General features: G+C 52.4%; 1 protein-coding gene and 1 pseudogene across 1 annotated transcript; one reads left to right on the top strand and one right to left on the bottom strand.

The window, feature by feature from the left end:
• LOC131570213 (uncharacterized) overlaps window positions 1–22,353 on the top strand; it is a 1,483,036-nt pseudogene that overhangs the window by 1,320,389 nt on the left and 140,294 nt on the right.
• LOC131570163 (zinc finger protein 239-like) lies at window positions 6,643–8,111 on the bottom strand. Its single transcript, XM_058822508.1, has 2 exons — window positions 7,366–8,111; window positions 6,643–7,197 (listed from the first exon to the last, which is right to left on the bottom strand). Exons 1-2 carry the CDS (start codon window positions 8,109–8,111, stop codon window positions 7,035–7,037), a joined length of 909 nt encoding a protein of 302 aa, XP_058678491.1. The 3' UTR covers window positions 6,643–7,034.

Below are 22,353 nucleotides of genomic sequence, written 5' to 3'. Positions count from 1 at the left end.
GGGGAAATATCTGAAAGAGAAGTACCAGGATGAGCCTAAGGAGAGGAAGGTCATTGCAGTGATCTGGGCCCTGGCTTGTGCTCATCGCTCACTGCTAGATCCTGTCGGGCAGCAGACAGAGGCAGGGGGGCAGGGAGATAAATCAGCAACTATCCCAGTGACTCAGGCTGCAGATAACACTCCAGGCTTGAAGCCAGCAGCTAAACCAGATAGTGAGCCTAAGCCAGCAGCTAAACCAGAAAATAAGCCTCAACCAATGGCTGTTGCTACCAGCACTAGAAGTGGGAAATGCACGGACAAGACCAATCGACCAGTGGATGATGATGATGATGAAGGAGAAGGAACCTCAATGCCTCCTGACATAAAATCAAGAGTCAAAGCAGCAGGTGCAAGATCAGATGCAAATATTGAGTCTTATTCCCTGAAGGACCTTCGTGGCCTAAGGAAGGATTACACTCGAAGGTCTGATGAATCCATAATTAGTTGGCTGGTCCGTCTGTGGGATGCTGCACGCAAGGCTACAATTCTGGATGGCACTGAAGCCAGGCATTTGGGATCCCTGTCACAGGATCCTGTCATAGACCAAGGAATGATGAGGGGGGCTAACTCTCACAGCCTCTGGGTCCTAACAAGCGTAGCAGAAAGGTACCTGTGTGCAGATGATCTCTCTATGCAGCAAACCCAGTGGAAAACCATAGAACAAGGGATCCACTGCCTAAGGGAAATGGCAGTGGCAGAGATTATCTTCTCAGATGATGTAACAAGTAGGAACCCAGACTTAGTATTGTCCTGGTTTAGGACAAATTAGGGGAAATCTCCAAAAGGGAGCCCCCCAAAACAAAACAAACCTCCAACCACCCCTCCCCCAACACCGGGTTCGGGAAGGAATTTCTCGGAGGAGCAAAGTGGAAAACAAAACCTATTTATTTACAAGTAACAAAAGAACACTCCCCAACACAAGAAAAGAAAAGAAAACAAAAAAACAGACTGTGTGTTGAGAGGGCGCGGCGCTTCTTTGCAAGCTTCGGGTGTCCTGGAGCTCTCAGTCAGGTCCGGAGCCGGTCCAGTATCTTCAGGGGAGGGTAAGAAAGAGGGAACAAAAGAAAAGGAAAAAAAACAGTGCAAAAAGCAGAAAGCAAGCAAGCAAAGCGGCTAGCCAAGCCAAGCAGCAAAAGCCAAAAGCCAAAAAGGCCTGGTCAAACACTCCCCCCTCTCTTCCCCACCCCGCCGCAGCAAGACGGCCGGGGGGGGGGGGGGGGGGGAAGAGAGAAAAGGCACAGCTGCCAGACACAACACACGATATTGGGATAAAGGCTGTCAACCCACGACAGTATCATGCACATCTGTGATGTGGCGAAAACTCATACGACTTGGACCACACAAATATGCTTCTGCCTTATCCATAATGAAGAGGGATGAGAGGGATGAGACTGTGCTTGACATGGCAAGGAAGCTCCGAGCATATGCAGATGCTGTACATGGCCCAACACATGCCAGAATCGCAGCGGTAGAAACACGTCTGCAGAACTTAGAGGATAAGATAGAGGAGAATCATAAGAAGCTTAGAGAGGAGATTAAAGAAGACCTTCTCCTTCTCCAAATTTCAGCAGTACAGATCCGAGGTTCTGGTATCCAAGCCAGACGTTTCCCAGATGGTGAGAGAAGATACACCCCACGAGCTGAGCTGTGGTTTTACCTGCGTGATTGTGGGGAAAACATGAGAAGGTGGGATAGGAAACCTACTGCTGTTCTGGCACGACGGGTGAGAGAACTGAAGGAAGCCACCAGAAGGAAAGCAGCTCCAGTTGCCCGTAGCCGAATGGCCAGGTATGATGATGATGACATTCTGATCCGGTTGAAGGAACATCCAAAACATACACCCAGGCAAAGAAGGATAACCAGGCTTAGAGGGGCCCTGCCTCTAGCCAGGTAGAGTCCAGGGAAAATCGTGTTTTCTGGTCTGTGTGGATTCGTTGGCCTGGCACATCGGAGCCACAAGAGTACAAAGCTTTGGTCCATACTGGTGCGCAATGCACACTAATCCCATCAAGACATGTGGGGACAGAGTCTGTTTCTATTGCTGGTGTGACAGGGGGATCCCAGGATTTCACTTTGGTGGAAGCTGATGTGAGCCTAACGGGAAATGAGTGGAAGAAGCATCCTATTGTGACTGGCCCAGAGGCCCCATGTATTTTGGGCATAGACTGCCTTCAGAGTGGGTACTTCAAAGACCCAAAGGGACTCAGATGGGCATTTGGAGTAGCTGCTGTAGAGACAGAGGGCATCCAGCAATTGAACACCTTGCCTGGGTTCTCTGAGAATCCATCTGCAGTAGGATGCCTGATGAAAGAAGAGCAACGAGTGCCAATTGCCACTTCCATAGTGCATCGACGACAGTATAGAACCACTTGAGATGCTGTGATCCCCATCCATAAGATGATCCAAGAGCTGGAGAGCCAAGGGGTGGTCAGCAAGACCCACTCACCCTTCAACAGCCCCATTTGTCCTGTGCGAAAATCTGAAGGAGAATGGAGATTGACTGTGGACTATCGTGCATTGAATGACGTGACTCCACCACTGAGCGCTGCCGTGCCAGACATATTAGAGCTCCAGTACGAGCTGGAGTCCAAGGCAGCAAAGTGCTTTGCCACTATAGACATGGCCAATGCATTTTTCTCCATTCCTCTGGCAGCAGAATGCAGGCCTCAGTTTGCTTTCACATGGAGGGGAGTGCAGTACACCTGGAACCGACTGCCCCAGGGGTGGAAGCACAGCCCCACCATCTGCCATGGACTGATCCAGATTGCCTGGAAAGGGGAGAATCTAACAAAAGGAATGCTGGCACAGCAGCAAGGAAGCTTCCTGACTCCATGGACATCTGCCCTATATACTATCTCTATAACCATGTAAGGCAATGCCGTGGTAGCCTTTACCTATCGGTCATTTTATGGTCCCCCTAATCCCTTGCCATTGGTCAAGTTTGGATACTTGCCAAGCCTATAAAAGAAGCATACTGTACCCGATTAGCTCAGAAGAAGAAGAGCTGAGACCCTTTGAAGACCCCCAAATAAAGCCTTCTCCATGGAACAGCTTCTGCCTTCTCCTTCTCCTCTCTCCGTCTGCTGCTGCCCGGAGCTCCACTACCTAGCAAGCAAAGAGCTGAGGTCCTAAGAGCTGCTAATCATTGTAGAGCTGAATATCACCAGGCTGGCTAGAAAGGTAGCCCCGCAGCATTGGCCTGAGCTGGCTTCGGGCACCCAGTCCCTCCTCAGGGACTGAGATCCTGAGCACCAAGGCTCTGCTTCATGATAAGGCTGATCGGAGGCCTTGTTAATGGACGGCATCAGATTCCTACAGACGTAATCAACAAGATCACAGCAATGTCTCCACTCACCAATAAGAAAGAAACACAAGCTTTCCTAGGGGCCATAGACTTTTGGAGGATGCACATTCCTGAGTACAGTCAGATCATGAGCCCTCTTTACCTGGTCACCTGCAAGAAGAACGAGTTCCACTGGGGCCCTGAGCAGCAACAAGCCATTGCCCAGATCAAGCAGGAGATTGCTCATGCAGTTGCCCTTGGCCCAGTCAGGACAGGACCAGAGGTGAAGAACGTGCTCTACTCTGCAGCCGGGAACCATGGCTTGTCCTGGAGCCTTTGGCAGAAGGTGCCTGGGGAGACTCGAGGCCGACCACTGGGATTTTGGAGTCGAAGCTACAGAGGGTGAGAAGCCAACTACACTCCAACAGAGAAGGAAATCTTGGCTGCCTGTGAAGGAGTCCAGGCTGCCTCAGAGGTGATTGGCACGGAAGCACAACTCCTCCTGGCACCCCGACTACCGGTGCTGGGGTGGACGTTCAAAGGAAAGGTTCCCACCCCCCACCACACCACTGACGCTACACGGAGTAAACGGATTGCTCTTATCCCACAGTGCGCCTGTACTGGAAACCTGAATCACCCTGGGATTTTGGAGATAATTACAAACTGGCTGGAAGGTGAGAACTTTGGTCTTACTGATAAAGAGCAACAAGAACCAGCGACACGGGCTGAAGAGGCTCCTCCCTATAACCAACTGCCCCCAGAGGAAACGCGCTACGCTCTTTTCACTGACGGTTCCTGTCACATCGCAGGGATGGACCAGAAGTGGAAAGCAGCCGTATGGAGCGCCACACGACAGGTGGCAGAGGCTACTGAAGGAGAAGGTGGGTCAAGTCAATTTACAGAACTCAAAGCCGTTCAGCTGGCCCTGGACATTGCTAAGGGAGAGAAATGGCCAAAGCTCTACCTCTACACTGATTCATGGATGGTAGCCAATGCTCTGTGGGGATGGCTGGAGAGGTGGAAAAAGGCCACCTGGCAGCGTAGGTGTCACGGTTTGATGCTGGCACAATGCCAGTGCCCCCGTGAAAATATATGCTCCCTGGTGTCTGCTGTGAGATGTGACCAGGAATAAGCAAAGCAGGTCCCCACTTAGAAATAAAGAAACCTTTATTAACTAAACTACAACTCTAAGTAACAAGAAACACACAGGGAAAATGAAAACTTTCCAAAAATATTTCCTCCCCTGCCCCACCAAATTTCCAATACATCTATCCCCCAAATCTCCAACTCTCGGTCCATCACCACCCTTTAGGTAATCAATTCTCAGTTCATCAAGAGGGGAGGAGTCCTTCTTGTGCCATAGGCTTCCCCAGGAAACACTGCTGAAACTTCGTGTGTTTCCACATCACTTGTGGCACTGCCTGGAGAACATCTGCCATCGTGACCTCTTCCTTCCATGTCCAGTGCTCTCACCACTGCACATGGACCAGAGCTGCTTCTAGGGTTGTCCTTTTAAGGATGCTTTGTCCCGTTCCAAAAAGGGCACAGTCTCACCTTTGGGACACCTGTGCCTCCGAAATTTCACCCCCTGGGGCTGAGGGGTACCAACACTGAACCCTCTTGGCTCTGAGCCATTGCCTCCCCCGGATGCAGTCTCTGTGTCACAGGAAACATGGTTCTGTCCATGGCCATACAGGAAAAGTCCAGCTAAGGCCACTCCATCATCTCTTCCCACCTAAGATTCTTCTCTACTCTCCCAACATATTTCACTTGCCCAGACCTTCACACTTGCACATTTCCTTCCTCCATTTCATCTCCTATCTCTCTTCTAGGAAAGGTTAATGTTCTGCAAAGTTTTCCTTGTCCGAAAAAGGGTTAAAAGCTCAAGCTCTGCCCACCCAAAGCTCCCACAGCTGCCGGACCCTTCTCTGCCAGCCGGGCTGTGCTGCCAGCACAGGATATCAAATTTCACGGTGGCACAGGCGCTCTGTCTCTCTGTCTCCTGGAGGGGAGGTGTGGCTGCCCGATGCCTCTCGGGGCTCTTCTACCCTTCCATCCTCGGGCCAGGCCTACCTCACCCAGCCCCAAACCAGCCAGGAGCTGGGCAGGGGAGGCCCGACCTGCTTCCCTCGCTGGAACCCAAGAGAACTTCCCCCGGGAGTGCTCTGCTTTTTAACCCCTGTGTTCTCAGAGGCATATCCAATGTCCCCGGTGGCCAAACCAGGTGCCAGTATTCAAATGTGAGCACCTATTGGCCTGACCACTTCATATCCCAGAAAACTAACTTCCTCTCAAACCACGACATCTATATAATCTCAGTCCAGTTTATCCCAGTCTCTAGGAACCCAGTCCATTTGATCCCAATCCATATTTGATCCCAGTCCATATTTGATCCCAGTCCAAAGAGTTTACCGGTCCAAAGTTGATCCCAGTCCTGATTGGATCCCAGTCCAGTTTATCCCAGTCCATAGTTGATTTTAGTCCATATTTGATCCCAGTCCATTTTTATCCCAATTAATATTTGATCCCAGCCCGTATTTGATCTCAGTCTATATAAGCTCAGTCCAGTTTATCCCACACTGTAGGATTCCAATCAATAGTTGATCCCAGTCCATATTTTATCCCAACCCCTATTTGATCCCAGTCCGTATTGCCCGGCACACATTCCAAAAGTCTGCAATTCCAGCTCCCAGCCAGGAAAAGATGTTCCCGCCCTTGAAGGGAAATGGAGCAAAATCCTACAGACACATTTCCCTGCCAGCCTTCAGGACTTCAGCTCCTGGGACTGGGAATTAAAATAATAATTGGGAAATAAAATAATAAATAATCACAGGAGGGTCTGTGGGGACATCTAAATCAGGGCAGGGTTCAATTAAATCAGGGGAAGGGGAATCAAAACAGGAAAAGGCTAAATTAAATCAGGGGAGGGGTCAATTCAGGGTAGGGGTCAATTAACGCATGGAAAGCTCAGTTAAATCAGGGAAGGGTCTTTGGTAGCAGGGGTCAATTAAATCAGGGGAGGGTATTGGGTGGTCATTGGGGCAATTAAATATAGGGAGGGTCTCTGGTGGTGCCTGGGTCAATTAAATCAGGGGAGGGTCTCTGGTGGTCCGTGGGTCCAGGGAGACACTGAGAGAGAAACAGAGCAGGCAAAGAGAGGCAGGAGAGAAAATGGGACACCAAGACAATGAGCTGAGAAGGCGGCACTCTGCAAACAGAACTGCAACAGACTGAACATGAACGGGAGAGAAATCACTAAGTCTCAGAGTTTTATTTGCTGTCAGATACATCCCACACACCCAGCCCCACACAATCTCCATGCCACCACTCTAATTGAGATCCCACAACTCTAAATCACTTCCCAACCTCATGTCAGCCTGATGGCTGCAGAATTGAGTGAGTTTGGCATGGGATTGAGTTTTTTGAGGTGGGTTTGAGTTCTTTTTGGGGTAAGATTGAGCAGTTTTAACTGGGATTTGAGTGGTTTGGAGGTGACAGATTGATTCCTCTTGGCTTTTGCAGTGCAAAGAGATGGAGAATAGAAAAAACTTAAGGTGAAATTACAAGTAGAAGCAGCCAGGTGTGTTCCCAACATGGATCACCGGGAATGTGAGTGACCAGGGCTGTGCCCAAAGTGCCTTCTCCAGTGGGGGATGGAGCTGGAGCAGCACATGAAGCTCTGCCCACACTCAGGGCACTCGCAGGGCTTCCCTTAGTGGTGCCTCTGTTGGTGTTGGGTCAAGTTAGAGCTGCTGGAGAAGCTCTTCCCACACTGGGGACACTCGTAGGGCCTTTCCCCTGTGTGGATGCGCCGGTGGGTGACGAGGTTGGAATTCTGCTTGAATCCCTTCCCACAGTCGGGACAGCGGAAGGGCCTCTCCTCTGTGTGAATCCGATAGTGCCGGAGGAGATTGGAGCTGGTCGGAAACTTCTTCCTGCATTTATCACACTTGTAGGGCCTCTCCCCAGTGTGGATGCGCCAGTGGGTGATGAGGTGGGAGTTGTACCTGAATCCCTTCCCGCAGTCGGGGCATTGGAAGGGCCTCTCCTCTCTGTGAATGCGATAGTGCTGGAGGAGATGGGAGCTGGTTTTAAACCTCTTCCCACACTTGGAACACTCGTAGGGCCTCTCCCCAGTGTGGGTCCTCTGGTGCGTGACCAGGGTGGAGCTCAGGCTGAAGCACATGCCACACTCGGAGCACTTGTACGGCCTTTCTCCAGTGTGGGCCCTCTGGTGCCTGATCAGGCTGGAGCTCAGGCTGAAGCTCTTCCCACACTGTCCACATTCATAGGGCTTCTCTCCAGTATGGGTGCTCTGGTGCTGGTTCAGGTGAGAGCCCCGGCTGAAACACTTCCCACACTTGGAACACTCATAGGACATCTCTCCAGTGTGGATCCTCTGGTGGCTGATCAGGTTGGAGTTCCACCTGAAGCTCTTCCCACACTGCCCACACTCGTAGGGCCGTTCACCAGTGTGAGTCCTCTGGTGCCTTATCAGTTCGGAGTTCCACCTGAAGCTCTTCCCACACTCCACGCACGTGTGGGGCTTCTCCCCACCATGGAGCTGCTCATGGAGCACCAGCTCCGAGCTCTGGCTCCGTCTCCGGCCGCCTTCCCGGCCCAGGCTGGCTCTTTCCCCCTCAGATCCCCGCCAGCTGCGTTTGCAGCCCCTCCTCGTGCGGCATCTCCGGGGCTTTTCCTCCCCGTTGGCTTCCTGCGCCGTGGAGCCGCTCAAAACGGCCTCTTCCACCAGGTTCTGCCGTGGGCATTTGTCCTCCCTGCTCTCCATGCTCAGCTCCTGCTCTGGGGGAGGAAGGACAAGGACAGGATGGGATTTGCCTCCGTGCCACAGGCAAGGGCAAGGAGATCCCCCCAGGCCTGAGCTGCAGCCAGGGCCATTCTGGGCTGGGAGATGGAGCAGAACAGAGGGGAAAGGGGCACTGACTTCCTCCTCACCTGCCTCAGTGTCCCGGGGCATCTTCCTCTTCCTCGCAGCCTCCCTGGGGTTGGCAATGGGAAATCCTGGTTTGGGGAAAACAAGGCATGAGAGCGTTTGCAGGACTGTCGGGGGGTAGGACGGTCGGGACAGACGGAGACGAGAGAGTTCTGCAGCCAGGGCGTGGAAGTTGCGGTTTATTGCAAAGGGCCTGGGTGCAGGGCCCTGCTGGGAGCTGCCAGGCACAGCTCGGAGCAGGCCCGAGAGAAGAGAGGGGTAGAGAGGATGAGAGGGTAAGAGAGTAAGAGGGGAAGAGCGTAAGAGAGTAAGGGTCCCGTTACAAGACAATAAATCTTCTTCTGTGTTGAATATTCTATTTCTCACTAACCAATCTAGTACAAGACACAAATCCTATAGCCTTTAAAAACAGCCTATAAAAATCATGACATCACCAAACTGTGTTACATTTTAAACCCTAATGTGGAGAGTATTATTAATAATTGGTTAGCTGAGAAAGGCCATACTGACATAATGCCACTGGTTAAGCTGAAGGAGGAAAGTCAGCAGTCAGCAAGCTGAAAGGAGAGGTAAGCAGTGACCTTGCTGCAACATGAGGATAGGGAGTAGAGATTATTCCTGAATATATCCTGAGAATATGTAGAAAGTATCAAAAGTAGAACCGTAGGAATGCAGAAGTAGGCGTAGGTGCTGACATGTAACTGACCAATCCTGAGCTCAACTTTTGCAATATGTATGAAGCTCATTATGAACTGTATTTAACCCGCCATACTGATCAATAAAATTAGGCCTGTGATGATCAACTTGATGTCCTGGTCTCCTTCTGTCGACACCCTAACAACTCCTCTTGGGACGCCTTCTATTGAGCTAGTGGGGTCTGCTCTGACCTTTGGATCTGTCTGCAAGAAGAGGGAATTGTTTCATCAAAAGGGGATTACCTTCAGTTGGGCCACACCATTGTTTTCCAGTTGTTCACTAACTGAGGTATCTCAAAGCTTGCTTTCATTTCAATCTTCCCTTTACATTTTATGTTCACAAAATCTTTTGCCAGACAATCATATTTATAAGGCTTTCCTCTTTCATCTTCCCCAAAACACATTGAGTTTGAAGGTTACTCTGCCCAAGTCCATCTCTACAAGTCACTGGCGATCTGGGCTCCAGAAAAACCTCCCAAACACCAAGTTTCAGCCCTGAAAAAGCCTCCCAGGAGTTCCCCGTCCCTGGTCCCTCCTCTCTGGTGTTCGGGGGTTTCCCCCTGTCCCAGCTGCTGGGGGTCACGCTTGGATTGGGGGTCCCCCTTCTCCTCGGTGCCCGCCCTGCCCAGGCTGCTGGCAGTCCCAGCAATGCCAAAAGCTCCCCCTGCTTCACTCTCCCCATTTCGGGATGCCGGGGCTGTTTGGGCTCCTGGGCTCCCTTCTCCCCTCATTCTTTGCTTTGGGCTGTGAATGAGACGAGGGCTGGTTGTCCCAGACCTGCCAAGTGAATGCTGGAGTCTCCGGTGCTGCCTTTCCAACTTTCCTCAAGGGAAGCAGCCAGTAAAGAGACACAGCGAGTGATAAGAGGAGTGAGAGATTCCCCGGGGTAACTGGGACTGGGTCTCAGAAAGGGGCTGGACCCCTCGGAGGAAGGGAGCAGAGGAGTTTCCAAGCCCAAACCACTGGGAAATGGGACAAAAGGGGCTCCTAAAAATGCTGTTGGTTTGAGGGAAAAGAGAGCCCAAGATAATCCAGAATTAAAACCTGCTGGGTTGAGGAATTAACATTCCAAGAGCATCCACAGTTGAGCAAAATTCTGCCGGATTGAGGATATGCTCAAGAGCATCTGGGGTTGGACAACACAGCTGGGTTGAGGGATATCCAAGAGCACAGGGACTGGCAAGAAACACCTAAACTTGTAATAGGTGATTTTAAAATGTATTATATGGTAGAGATAATTCATGCGATTAATGTATAAAATGTTGTAAAATCCAAACTATGTCTTTTGACCATCCTGGCAGGGAGCAGTGTATTATTCATATACATCTAGTTCCTGGACTTGGTTGAGATAAACATCGGGGTTTTTAATGAAAGAATAGAAGCTTCCAGGGCGATAATCGCTGACTTCCCCTGGTCACCAGGTCCACCCAAGAGTGATGAACGCCTCAAAGATTACAGCTACCACAATGATCCACAGCCCCACCCTGATGCACGTGAATGCTGACTTCCCCGGAGTGTACTGACAACATCAGACACCTGGACTGAGTCTTTGTCCACCTCTGCACAGGTAAAGACACGGTTATGCATGGGAAGAGACACAAAGAACATTCAGTCATCTCTGCCTCGAGCAGAATAAACTGTAAAAGAACTCGCTGTGTCAGGCAGCATTTGTGAACAGGGGGAGACTGACATTCGGAGCTCAGATCCGTGTTCACCCAGCACCGAACCCGGGCTCGACGCTGACCCTTGGCTTTGGTAGTGTAGATGACCGAACTTCCGTCTTCCAGACAAATTAATAAATTTGTGTACTATATTTTCTTATAAGTTTGGCTCTCGATTTGATCATTTATAACAGAAGGTACCTTATTGTTGTCTTGTTGTGTGTGAGAGTGAGTCACACACAAAATCAGCCGCAGCTTCCCTGGCGGGTGGGAAGGGGGGCTGTGCAAAGAGGAGTGTGTGACCCACAAATGAGCCATTGTTCTCCTGGGCGTGTGGGGGCTGTGGCATAAGGTACAGGTGACCTGCAAACGGGCCATTGTCCCCAGGGCGTGTGAGGGGGCTGTGGCTGAAGAGTGTGAGTGACACACAAATCAGCCTCACAGGTGAACGGCACTGGAGGCAGCAGAGTCAGGGCCCTCCCAGGAGGCCCGGAGATACTGAGACCCAGAGGCCACCCCAAGGTGAGGGAGGCCACAGGGACCCGCGATTCTCTGTCAACAGGGATCCACTCTGTGTCCTGAGGGTGGGAAAGAATGTGTGGGAGAGAATGGGAAATAAAAGTGAGTGAATGTAGGCAAATGAAAGTATAGGTAATGTAGATTTTGTATTTTAAGCTTCACTATATCTCCTTGGAGGGAGGTGTATTGTACTGAAAGTAGTGTGAGAAAAAAGTTTTTTATTTTTGTGTGTGTAGTTGAAAGAAAAGTGGTATTTAGGTTGTTAGTGAAAGGGAAAAGCAGAGGCAGAAGATGAATAGATAAGAGCTTGAAAAATGAGACAGAAAACCAGTAAGTTTGATACAGGGAAAAAAAAAAGAAAAAATACTCCTTTGGGAGTTATGTTACCTAACCGATACAACTCCTTGCAAAAAAAGAAAATGGAGAGTATGTAGTAGTCGATGGGAAAAACATGCAAACAATGGAAAAAGGGAAATTACCCTTAAACTAGTAAGCTCAAACTTGTGAATTATATACTTTAAAAAGAGCATTAGAATATTTAACATAAAATAAAGGAACGGTATATTCTGATTCAAGGTATGCCTTTAGAGTAGTACATACCTTGAAAAAATTTGAAAAGGAAAAAGATTACTTAATTCAAGAAGAAAGGGACTAGTACATGAGGAAATGATTTTAGAGGTTTTAGAGGCATTACAATCACCTAAAAGAGATAGCTATAGTACATGTTATGGAACCCCAGAAGGGAAAGACCCCTGAAAGAAGAGGAAATAATTTGGCGGATCACGAAGCTAAGGATGCAGTGGAAAATGGAGCTGAAAGAGTGATGTTAACATTAACTCCAAACGAGGAAAAACTGGAAATTCCAAAGATTAGGGAAGCTGAGAAAAAATAATTACACAACACAGGAAGTGAAGAAGAGAAATCAGGGAAATGGAAACTTCTTGATAGAAGACAATTTCTAAATAAAATGTGCTTCTAGGAAAATATTAGAAGACTTGCATCAGAAAACCCGCTGGGGTACTCAAGCGCTGTGAGATCATTTTTTAAGGAACTATACGCGCACTGGGATTCTCGGAGTAGCCAAGCAAGGAACTGAAAGATGCTTAATTTGCAAAGGATAAATAAAAAGGTGATGAGAAAAACAACATTAAGAGGTCCTGAGTTAGCTGGTTGGCAATTTCAAAGTATCCAAGCAGAAGTTTGGATTTGTTAGGTTCAGTGTTTATTTGTAAAAAAACCCCATTTAATCTAGAAGAAAGAGAATATGCCATATGTAAGACAGGAGATTTTAGGAGAATAAAAGTCTTTAAAGTATGAGAAACCTCCGAGAAAAAAACAAGAACAGAAAATGGGGAAATGAAAGGGAAGAGAACAAGAGGAAAAATCAGAAAGAGAGTGGGATCCTCTGCAGGTCTTGCCCCCTCCGTTTGCGGCCCAGGCCCCGGTCCCGGCCCGCTGCCCGCCTCAGCTCCGCCTGCCCCGGTTTCCATCCCAGGTGCGGCCTCACTGCCCAGGGCAGCTCCACCTGCCCCGGCGCTGTCGCTCAATTTGTGTGCCCTGCTCCCACTGCCTGGCCCGCGGCCGCTCTGCCGGCCATGCTGGGGAAGATGGGGGTTGCTCTGTCCTGCCGCCTGCTCCGAGGTCACCGCGCCCACCGCACCCAGGAGGGTCCCAGCCATCCCATCCCCGGCTGCCCTGCCCGTGCCACCTGCGCTGGGCACCGCCGCTGCTGCCGGGCTCTCCCACCTGCCTTTGCTCTGCCGGCAGCTGCCGGATCAGCCGCCATCAGCCATGTGGGGGCTACCCACGCTCCAGGCTTGAGCTGCACGGGAAGATCCCCCTCTGGCGATTCCGGCAGCAGACCCTGCCCACAATCCCACCGAGCCTCGGCGGGATATCCTCCCCTGACCCCATCCTGCTCTGAGTTACGTCCCCTTGGTAACCACAGCTCCGGCTGTTCAGGGAAACTCTCTCTCTCTACAGGAAGCACCTTATCGAAACAATAGGAGCTCAGTTAAAAGGCAGCCTTCTCCAAATTCTTTCTCTAAACAGAGGAGAAAGGCTAGAGAAGGTAAAAAAGTGAAAGATTTAGATGAAGGGATTGCTCTATTTCCGTTCAGAGAGGTTCCCATGGGAGGGATGCGCTGCCCCGCCCCGCGGGAGCCACCAGCGCCCCTGCCGGCCGTGCCCGGAACTGCACGCAAGGGCAAAGCGCCGCAGCCCAAAGGCCGGGACTGGGTCCGGGCTCTGTTTGCTGTCAGTGCCGCAGCTGTTGGTGTTTGTTTGCTTTATTATACACACTAGTAAAGAACTGGTATTCCTATTCCCATATCTTTGCCTGAGAGCCCCTTGATTTCACCATTCTAAAAATCAGGAGGGACGGGGTTTGCATTCGCCATTCCAAGAGAGGCTTTTTCTGCCTTCCCAAGCAGACACCTCTCTTGTAAAGCAAGACAAGCACCCACAGGCACTGAGGGGGCTGCAGGAGGGGCACAAGAAGGCCCTGCAGCACTTGGGCACAAAGGCACAGCAGGTGAATGAAAGAAGGGAGCAGCAAAAGGCCAAGCTGAAGGCAAAGGCCAGGGCACAGTTCCTACAGCCCCCGAGGGATCAACCCCAGGGCCCAAGGGGCCCCAGCACCCAGGGCACGGCTCGGCCACGAGCACCTGGCAGAGGCATTGCCCTCCTCGGCAGGGGAGAGCCCACCCAAACAGCCCCTGGCAAGGAACCAGGGCTCCAGCTGCAGGGCACAAGGACACTGCAAGCACAGACAGCAGCACCCTCAGGACCAGCAAGTCCACCCCTTGATGGACATGGATTGGCAGGGCTGTCACAGCTCCCATCACACCAGGGACCCTCCACACTGCAGCCTTTGAGAACATTCAGGGTGAGTCTGCATTGAGAGGAGGCATTTTCTGATGGACACAGGGGCCTCTCAATCCACTCTGAATCTTACACAAAGAGGGAAAATAGTAAAGGAATGTTTTAATTTTTCGGGGAATGAGTGGGAAAGATGAGCAGCTATGATTTGTTCAACCAGTATTAGAAGCTGGGAGGGATAGATGTGAAAGAAATGAATTTCTTTTTCTTCCTCCTGTGATTGCAATTAACTAGGAAGGAATTTGAGTGCTGGATTTTAATACAGTAAAAGTGGATACAGAGGCCATTTCTGTTCTACCTTTGTGCCAAAAGTCTGACAAGGCCCATGCTGAAGTGAACCCCGAAGTGGGGGAGCCCCAGGGAAAGAGGGAAAATTAGATATGGAGCCTCTACAAATTACTTTGAAGCAACCAGGACAAGCAATTCCCTGTTCCAAGAGAGGGAAGGAAGGGCTCACAGCCTGGTATTGAGTCCCTGTTAAAGGAAGAGCTTTTGGAGCAAGGGATGTCTCCCTACAACACTCCTATCCTGCCAGTCAACAAACTAGATGGATGGACAGGAAGAGGAAACAGAATTTTCAAAGGTTAAAATGAAGATTAACTGAGGTGGCTGGCCTGGGCCTTCCAGACAGGGAAAAACAATTTGAATTATACGTGGATGTTAAACAGGATCTTGCCAAAGGAATTCTTGTGCTAAAATGTTCAACCCAGTGGCCAGAGAGTGGCCTCATTGTCTGCAAATTGTGCAGCCACAGCTTTCATGGGAGCTGAGGCCTGAAAACTGATGACAACAGGAGGATCTCCTAGATTCAATTCTGGCATCAAGGTAAAGCTTTGACAACCAAAAGAGCCTCTAAATGGATGAGCAGGGCTCGGTTATTACACTATGAAACTTGTTCAATGGTGCAAGAGGATTTAGAACTGAGGACAGGGCAAGGGTTTAACCCAGCCTCCTGTTTGAACAGCCTGGAGAGGGGCTGGCAAGGAACCCAGGACTGCACTCAAGGGACAGAGCTCCAGACCCAGGCTGGGACAGATTGATGATGGGACATTCCCTGGCCTGAGGGAGAAAATGTGTTTGTGGATGGCTCTGCAAGGGCAACAGAAGGGAGAAGAGCTACAAGACAGGCTGTTATTAAGGAAGGGGAATCAGACACAGCGCAGGTCACCGCCCCATGCTCAGCTCAACCCGTGCAGCTATGGGTGCTTGTGAGAGCCTGGAACTGAAATGCCCTGAGCAGGAAGGCTTCAATATCTTCTGCTGACACCATGGCACCTAACAGGGGGGCAAAAGCAATTCTCACTGCTTCAGCAACCACTGGAGCAGATATCAAGGCACATTCTCCCACAGGAAGCTGGGCTGGCACACAGCCTGCCCTGGCACTTTGCTGCTGCCAACACCCAGCCAGGACATCGGCTCCTGCCCAAGGAGTGCAAAGCAGCACCACTGGTGGCCAAGGGGCCCATGCCAAGTGTCCCTGAGGCCAGAAACAGCTGTCAGCACTGCTCAACACGGGGGGACCCCTCAGCCTGGCCTCAAGGGCTCTGGAGCCCCGGAGATTTGCACTTCCCGCCCGCAGCAGGAGGATGGGAGGCCGCCCCTGAGCCTGCCCTGAAGGCAACGCAGCAGCAGCCAGGGCTCCACAGCGGGCTAAGCCCCTGCGCCTGCCCACAGATCCTCGGCTGGAATCCTCTGCAATCCTGGCCACCCTCCTCTGCCACCTCCAGCCACTGGGGCCAAGCCTTGCTGCCACTGCTGCAGCTTCAGCGCTGGCTGGGCCTGCACTGCCACAGCTGCTGGGGAACACCACGGCACAATTCCACTCTGGGGCTCACTGACACCCACACTCTGGGCTGCCTGCCACTGCACTGCTGCAAAATGTACCGAGTGTGGTTCTTTTAAACCTTATTTCTCTACCCAGGCTTGGTTTGTCTTTGCTTTGGGAAAGGAATTTTAAAGCTTTTATTTACAGGGTGTTACAGCACTCAATGGAGATGAGTTACACATTCCAACAAACTGGGAACAGCCCAATGACACCCCCAGAGATAACGACCAGGAACAAAACATCAACATTGCCCAGCAGCAAACAGCAACCAACAGCTACCCCAGACACTGCCCCCGGCAGAGCTGGAGACACCTGGGCTGGAAAAGGCTGAGAAGGAAATCCAGGAGTGTGGAGACCAAATTCACACATCACAGTCGAAGAAATCCGGGTCCAACAGGAAACCAAATACTAAAACCTTACACAACTTGGAAGCAATGAACATTAAAGCAGTGGATTTAGATAGGTTCTACATAAAGTTTAGGAAAAATCGAGTAAAACTCACATGGCATGGAATGATTTTCTCTGCACAGCCGGGCTACTTGTGAAAGAAATTATTTCTGTTGCACATCCTGGCCAGAACCAAGGAATGCCTTGACTCTCTAACACTAAAGAGATTCTTAGAGAGTTTTTGTTTTCCCTGCCAGTTTAAGAGACAAAATTATAACATGAGAAAGATTGTTCTTAATATTCCCACTTTATATTGTCAGATAGGTTTGGGTTAGAAGTGTGAGAATCAATTTTTGGCGGAGGGTTTTCCATGTTCGCCTTTATATCACATTTTGCAAAACTGAAGAGCTTTAACCGTAGTACTTTTCACTCATAATACTTGTAACTTGTAAATAGTTAATACTTTTTTTTAAAAAAAGCAGATCCGGGGCAGGGGGCCACATGTGACTCACCAGAGGGCTGCCCTGGAAGAGAAGCTTCATTCCAGGCAGCCTCCAGAGGAGCTTTAGAAATGCAAATGAACACTGCTGGGCAAAGTGTGGACAAGGTACCTGGGTCTCTAGCCTGGGGAAGGAATTGGGCTGATTCCCTCTGCCCTCACCCCAAGCTCTGCCTGCTGGCACTGATGGAATTTGCACAGCTCAAGGCAGAGCCCAGGGGGAGGATATCTGACCCTGCAACAGAAACGGGTGAAGCTGCAAAGGGAAATAGCAAATGGAGAATATTGTGAAAACTTCACTATAAATAAATGGGGGGAATCATCCCTCTGCCCACTCCAACATGTGCTGGCACAGTCTGTGTTATATAGGGTATATTAGAGCACTGGGGATTTTTTGCTACCATAAATTCAGGGAAATCAGTTGTGATTACAACTATTTGATGATTTAATTAGACAAAAGCAGTCAAATGATGCAGCCCTGGCTGGAGAGAGCGGCCAAAAATGGGGTAAAGATGAACGGCCAGCAGAACAAATCCTACAACACCATGGACCAGCCCCTGGGAACCCGAACCAACTCGTATCAGGAGCCACAGAACCAATTTTTCATTTCAATGGCATCATTAGATTACAAGCTGTCCTCGGAATAACCAACCAGACAGCTCCAGCTCCTGACATTCCTGTTGACCAAGCCACTGAAATGAGGAACACAACACTAAACCATGGGATGGGATCAGATCATCTGTTAGCAGAAAAAGGAGGAGTTTGTGGAAAATTAATTTACTCAAACTGCTGTTGGCAAATAGATGACAAAGGAGAAGTGGTGAAAAAAAAAGAAAAACAACAACGGAAACAAAAAAAGCAGCTCATGTATTGGTTCAAACGTGGAAAGGATGGGAATGGGACAGGGTTTTGCGGCTCCCTGGCAGACCATGGGTTAAACGAATGCTGTTTCTCCGCTGATGTGCTACAGCAACTCTCACCTTTTTACCATGCTCCACACCTTGATAGTGCAGCTCATTCAGTAGCAGAGCGAGGGGCCAGGGACTCGTAGATAAGGAAGTAAGAGGCGAAACCACCAGCTTCAATTAATGTTAATTAGTAACATGGACTGCTGCTCACGGAAAGACCCGCTAAATTCCTGAACTTCGAGAAGAAAAAAAACATAACAGAGCCATGAATATCGGCTGTTATGCAAAAGTGAGGGTGCACAGTAACGAGGACATGCAGTTGCCGGATCGGGAGGTCGGAACCTACCAAGCACCTCAGCCAGTGCACAAAGGGTGAGGGAGATAAGGCCGGGAAAATGAGTATGAAAAGGAGACTGCGAACTACAACAATGGCAGAGAGCGCACGGCAAATGCCCCACGGCCTCTCCCTCTGCTCAGCAATAAAGTCACTTTTACAGGACTCCTCTGTCTCCTCTGCGCACAGAAACCTCCGGCCACGGGAATTTCCCCGCACAGCCCCGGGCACGGGGCAGCCCCCTCTGTCCCAGCCACAGCAACCGGGCTGAGCCAGCGCTGCTCCGGCAGCGGCTCCTGCCGAGGCAGCGGCCGCAAGGAGACTGCGGGCAGCCGCTCCCGCAGCGCCCTCATGCCAGCGGCAACACGCGCCGGACACGGCACAACGAACCCGCCCGAGCCACCTGCCGCCCCCGAGGCCCGCAGCCGGCCCCGAGGCCCCGCACAACCCAGCGCGGCTCCCACCTGCGCTGCGGCCGCCTCCGAGCTCCGCCGCCGCCTCACCGCGCTCCGGCCGCTGCCGCCGCTCACGGCACCGCACACACGCTCCCACAATGGCGCCGCTGCCCAGCCACGGCCGCCCTCAGCCCGCCACCGGGGCCCGGCTCCGCCCCGCTCCCACCAATCAGCGCGCCACAAGCACGACTGACGGCACCATAGCCCAATCCCAGCCAGGGGCGGGCTCTGTACACGGCACAGCCCCGCCCCGCGCTCTCAGGGCCCCCCGGGCTGCGTGAGGGCAGAGCTGGAGCTGAGGAGCAGCCCTGGAACGGGCTCGGGCCCGAGGGGGATTGAGCTGAAACCCAAACAAACTTCTCCGCACCGCGGCTTCGGTGGCTCCGGCTCCGCGAGAAGCCCTGGAGCCTCACTTCTCCTGTCCCTAATTAGGAGCATCAGTGCATCGCTTTGATTTCCCCTAGAAATGGGAAACCGCCCCAAACCCTGTGGATGAGTGGGGGAGGGGAGAGATTTCTGACAGAAAACTCCAAAACCTCAGAGCAGGATAATAAAAAATAAGTGAAGACCCTTAAATCCAGCTTTTCCCCGCCTCCCTCCTTCCAGCTGCGCCTCGTACCCCGGCAGTGCCGCAGACAGGGAAGCGGCCGGGCTCAGTTCATGCCCCGGGGCTTCTCCCTCTGCTCAGGGACAGGAGTCGTTCCCCTGCTGCACCCTGGGCTCTCTCCCACCGGTGACTTCTCCAGGAACTTCTCCAAGCTGAGTCCATCCCATGGGGCACAGCCCCCTCCAAGTGCTGCAGCGTGGGTTACTCAGTGCTAAACTTAGGGGACTGCCTCTCGGGATATTACCACTACAGCACTCGCACCAGAATATACACACGGAATTTTAACAGCTCTGAGTAGAAATTTAAAAAACCAACGAGAGAGAGAAAGAGCGAGATTCCGATCGCGGCGCTCCGGAGCGGCGGTGCGGGAACGATCCCTGCGCCAGCACTGCCGGCCCCAGGCCAAGCCCAGCCCCGCAATCCAACCCCGCTGCTCACAGCGCCCGCCCTCCCCGGCCCGGGGCACAGCGAGCCCCGCACCCGCTGCGCTCCCGAGCACAAAACGCCCCTTCCCACCGCGCTCACCCGATAAACACAGCGCCCCTGCAGCCGCTCACGCCTCTCTCGCTCCTCCCGAGCTTCTCGGCCTCCCGCACCCTCTGCCCCGCACCTGGGCCCCGCCAGTGCCGCGGGCTGGCGGCAGCAGCTGCACCTTTCTCTGCCTCTGCTCCAGCCCTGCCCAGGTGCTTCGGCTCCCTTCGTGCTCGCCACAAACTGAGGCCTTCACAAGGCTGACCTAGAACAGAGGCCATGCACGGTTACACAATAAAGCAGGCATTTGTTAAAAGGCCTCCGTGGATACACCTTGGGCAGAACAAGAGCCCAGCCAGGGCTACGCCCAAGATGGACCAAAATGGCCACAAAATGGACGGCCAGTCACGAGGTCTGTCACTTTTATAAGTTCTGCTCCATTTGCATATTGGCGTTAATTGTCCAATTATGTCTTTAGATGATGAAGTCCCATCCTTCTTGTTTTTCTCTCTTCAGTGCCCGTTGTTTATGCTCTTGGGCCTGAAGTTTGGATTATGTGTCCTTGCGTTCCCAGCTAGAGCAGGAATTGTTTTGTCTCCCTGCTCTGTGAACAGAGCTCAGCATTCCTTAACATGAAGCCCAGACCCAGAGAGTAAAGCCACACAGAATCTGAAAAATAGAAAAGCCAAAACCTGAGGCATCAAATCCATGAGAGCCCCCCACACACTCACCACGCCTCCCCCTCGGCACCCCCCAGGCCCTCCCCATTGATTGAAGCCCCCAAAATGCTCCCAGGCCCGAGCCCCTCGGCTCCCCTGAACCCCCGGCCCGTGTTCTCACCTGGGAAACCCCAAATCTTTGGGAATTCCCAACTGGGATTACCCAATTCTCTGGAAACCTCACCTGGGACCCCCCAAAACCTCACCTGGGACCTCCAAACCTTCCAGGATCGCCCCAACCCCCCCAGGACCCTCCAAACTTTATCTGGGATTTCCCCAAAGTCCCCCGGGAGCCCCCAAACTCCACCTGGGATCCCCCAAACCCCCCAAAATACTGCTGACAGTGGGACAGAACTGGTGGCACTGGGTTGCTGACACTGGAATGAAGCTGGGGACACCGGATTGGTGGCACTGGAATGATGACACAGGGGTGGTGTCACTGGGACAGACCTATGGACACTGGGGTGGTGACAGTGGGATACAACTGGTGGCACTGGAGTGGAATTGGTGGCACTGGGCTGGTGGCACTGGGATGGAACTGGGGACACTGGGACAGGACTGGTGGCAGTGGCACGGGGACACGGGGATTGAACAGGTGGCACTGGGCTGTTGGCACTGCTGTGTCCCTGGTGCCACCTGTTCCAGTGTCCCCATGTCCCAGCAGTGTCCCTGGGGGTGGCCGAGGACGGTCACCTGCTGCTGGCCCTGACCATGGTGGCTGTGTCCTGCAAGGTGGCCTGGCGGGATCTGGGGACATTGCAGCATCACCTGGCCACCATGATGGCCCTGCGCCTGCATGACCGCGCCCGGCAGGTGGCGGCCACCAGGGCCAGCGCCGAGGCCACCACGGCCACCAACGAGGTCACCGTGGATGTGCTGGGGAGGCTGGAGGAGGTGACGCTGGCGCTGGGAACGTTGATGGCCGCTGTCACCCGGGACAGGGAGGTGACGCCATGGGGGACAAGGGGACAGGGCTTCCCCAGCGCTGTCCGGGCGCTCGGGGACATCGTGGTGGTCTTGGGGACACTGGGGGAAGGGCACAAAAAGGTGACGCGGAGGCTGGAGGGAATTTTCTGGGAATTTTCTTTGAAATTGTCCAAAATCCTGATGGGAATTCCTGGGGTACTGTCACTTGGGATGCTCAGGGACACGCAGGGACACTTTGAGGACACGCAGGGACACTTTGAGGACACGCAGGGACACTTTGAGGACACGCAGGGACATGCAGGAACATGGTACCAGGTCAGGGGGTGAATGAGCCCCCTCGGTGCCTTGCAGCAGAGGCAGCTTTCCGCCGTGGCTGCAGTGCAGCCGGGTTATAAATGACAATACAATAATTAGGTTTTGCAATTCCTGTATTGGCTTTTGCAATTGTTGTTATTGATCAGAAGTATTTTGCTATGGTGCTTGGTATTGATACTGATGACTGATAATCCCTTGCAGCTGCTTGCTGGTACAATATAATCTATCCGTTGATGTGTGCACTGTGTTACCGATTTATTGTTTGCCTAATGGTGCCTTGAGTCCCTGCCTCTGCCCCCAGCCCCGTTACCATCAAGGACCCCCCCCCAATTTACCAGGGCCCCCCCATTCACTGCTCCCCCCCTTCACCGATTGCCCCAAAGCGCTGGGACCCCCCGATCCATGAGCTCCCCGCAGTGCGCCAGGACACCGACACCACCATCCATGGGACCCGACCCCCACCCCCGACCCCTCACTGCCCTCCCACTCACCAGGACCCCCCCCATCCATGGGACCCCCCCCGCACTCACTAGGACCCCCCCCCGGCACCCCCCCATTGATTGAACCCCCCCGAAACGCCCCCAGCCCCTCCCCGGCCCCCCCGAGCCCCCGGTCCGCGTTGGGCCCCGGTGGGGCCGCCGCTGAGCGGAGCCTGTCAATCAACGCCGATCGGGCTTGTAGTCACGCCCACGGGGAGGCGGGGCCCCGCCGGACGGCCAATGGAGACTGGCAGAGCGGGGAGGGGGCGTGGATTGGAAAGGCGAGGAATGGGAGAGTAGAAAAGGGGCGGAGCTCCATAAGCGGCAGCCAATGGGGAGGGGAGAGGGCGTGGCCTGGGATGCGAAAAAAGGGGAGCGCGGGAAAAAGCGGGCAAG

Source organism: Ammospiza caudacuta, chromosome 33 (assembly GCF_027887145.1).
Source record: "Ammospiza caudacuta isolate bAmmCau1 chromosome 33, bAmmCau1.pri, whole genome shotgun sequence".
Lineage (NCBI taxonomy): Eukaryota > Metazoa > Chordata > Aves > Passeriformes > Passerellidae > Ammospiza > Ammospiza caudacuta.
This window is presented reverse-complemented; position numbering and strand designations above follow the sequence as displayed.

Coding starts and splice junctions, on each gene's coding strand:
- LOC131570163 (XM_058822508.1), bottom strand. CDS start 8,111: ATGGAGAGCAGGGAGGACAAATGCCCACGGCAGAACCTGGTGGAAGAG. Junction 7,198..7,365: donor CGCATTCACAGAGAGGAGAG/GCCCTTCCAATG, acceptor CACAGAGGAGAG/GCCCTTCCGCTGTCCCGACT.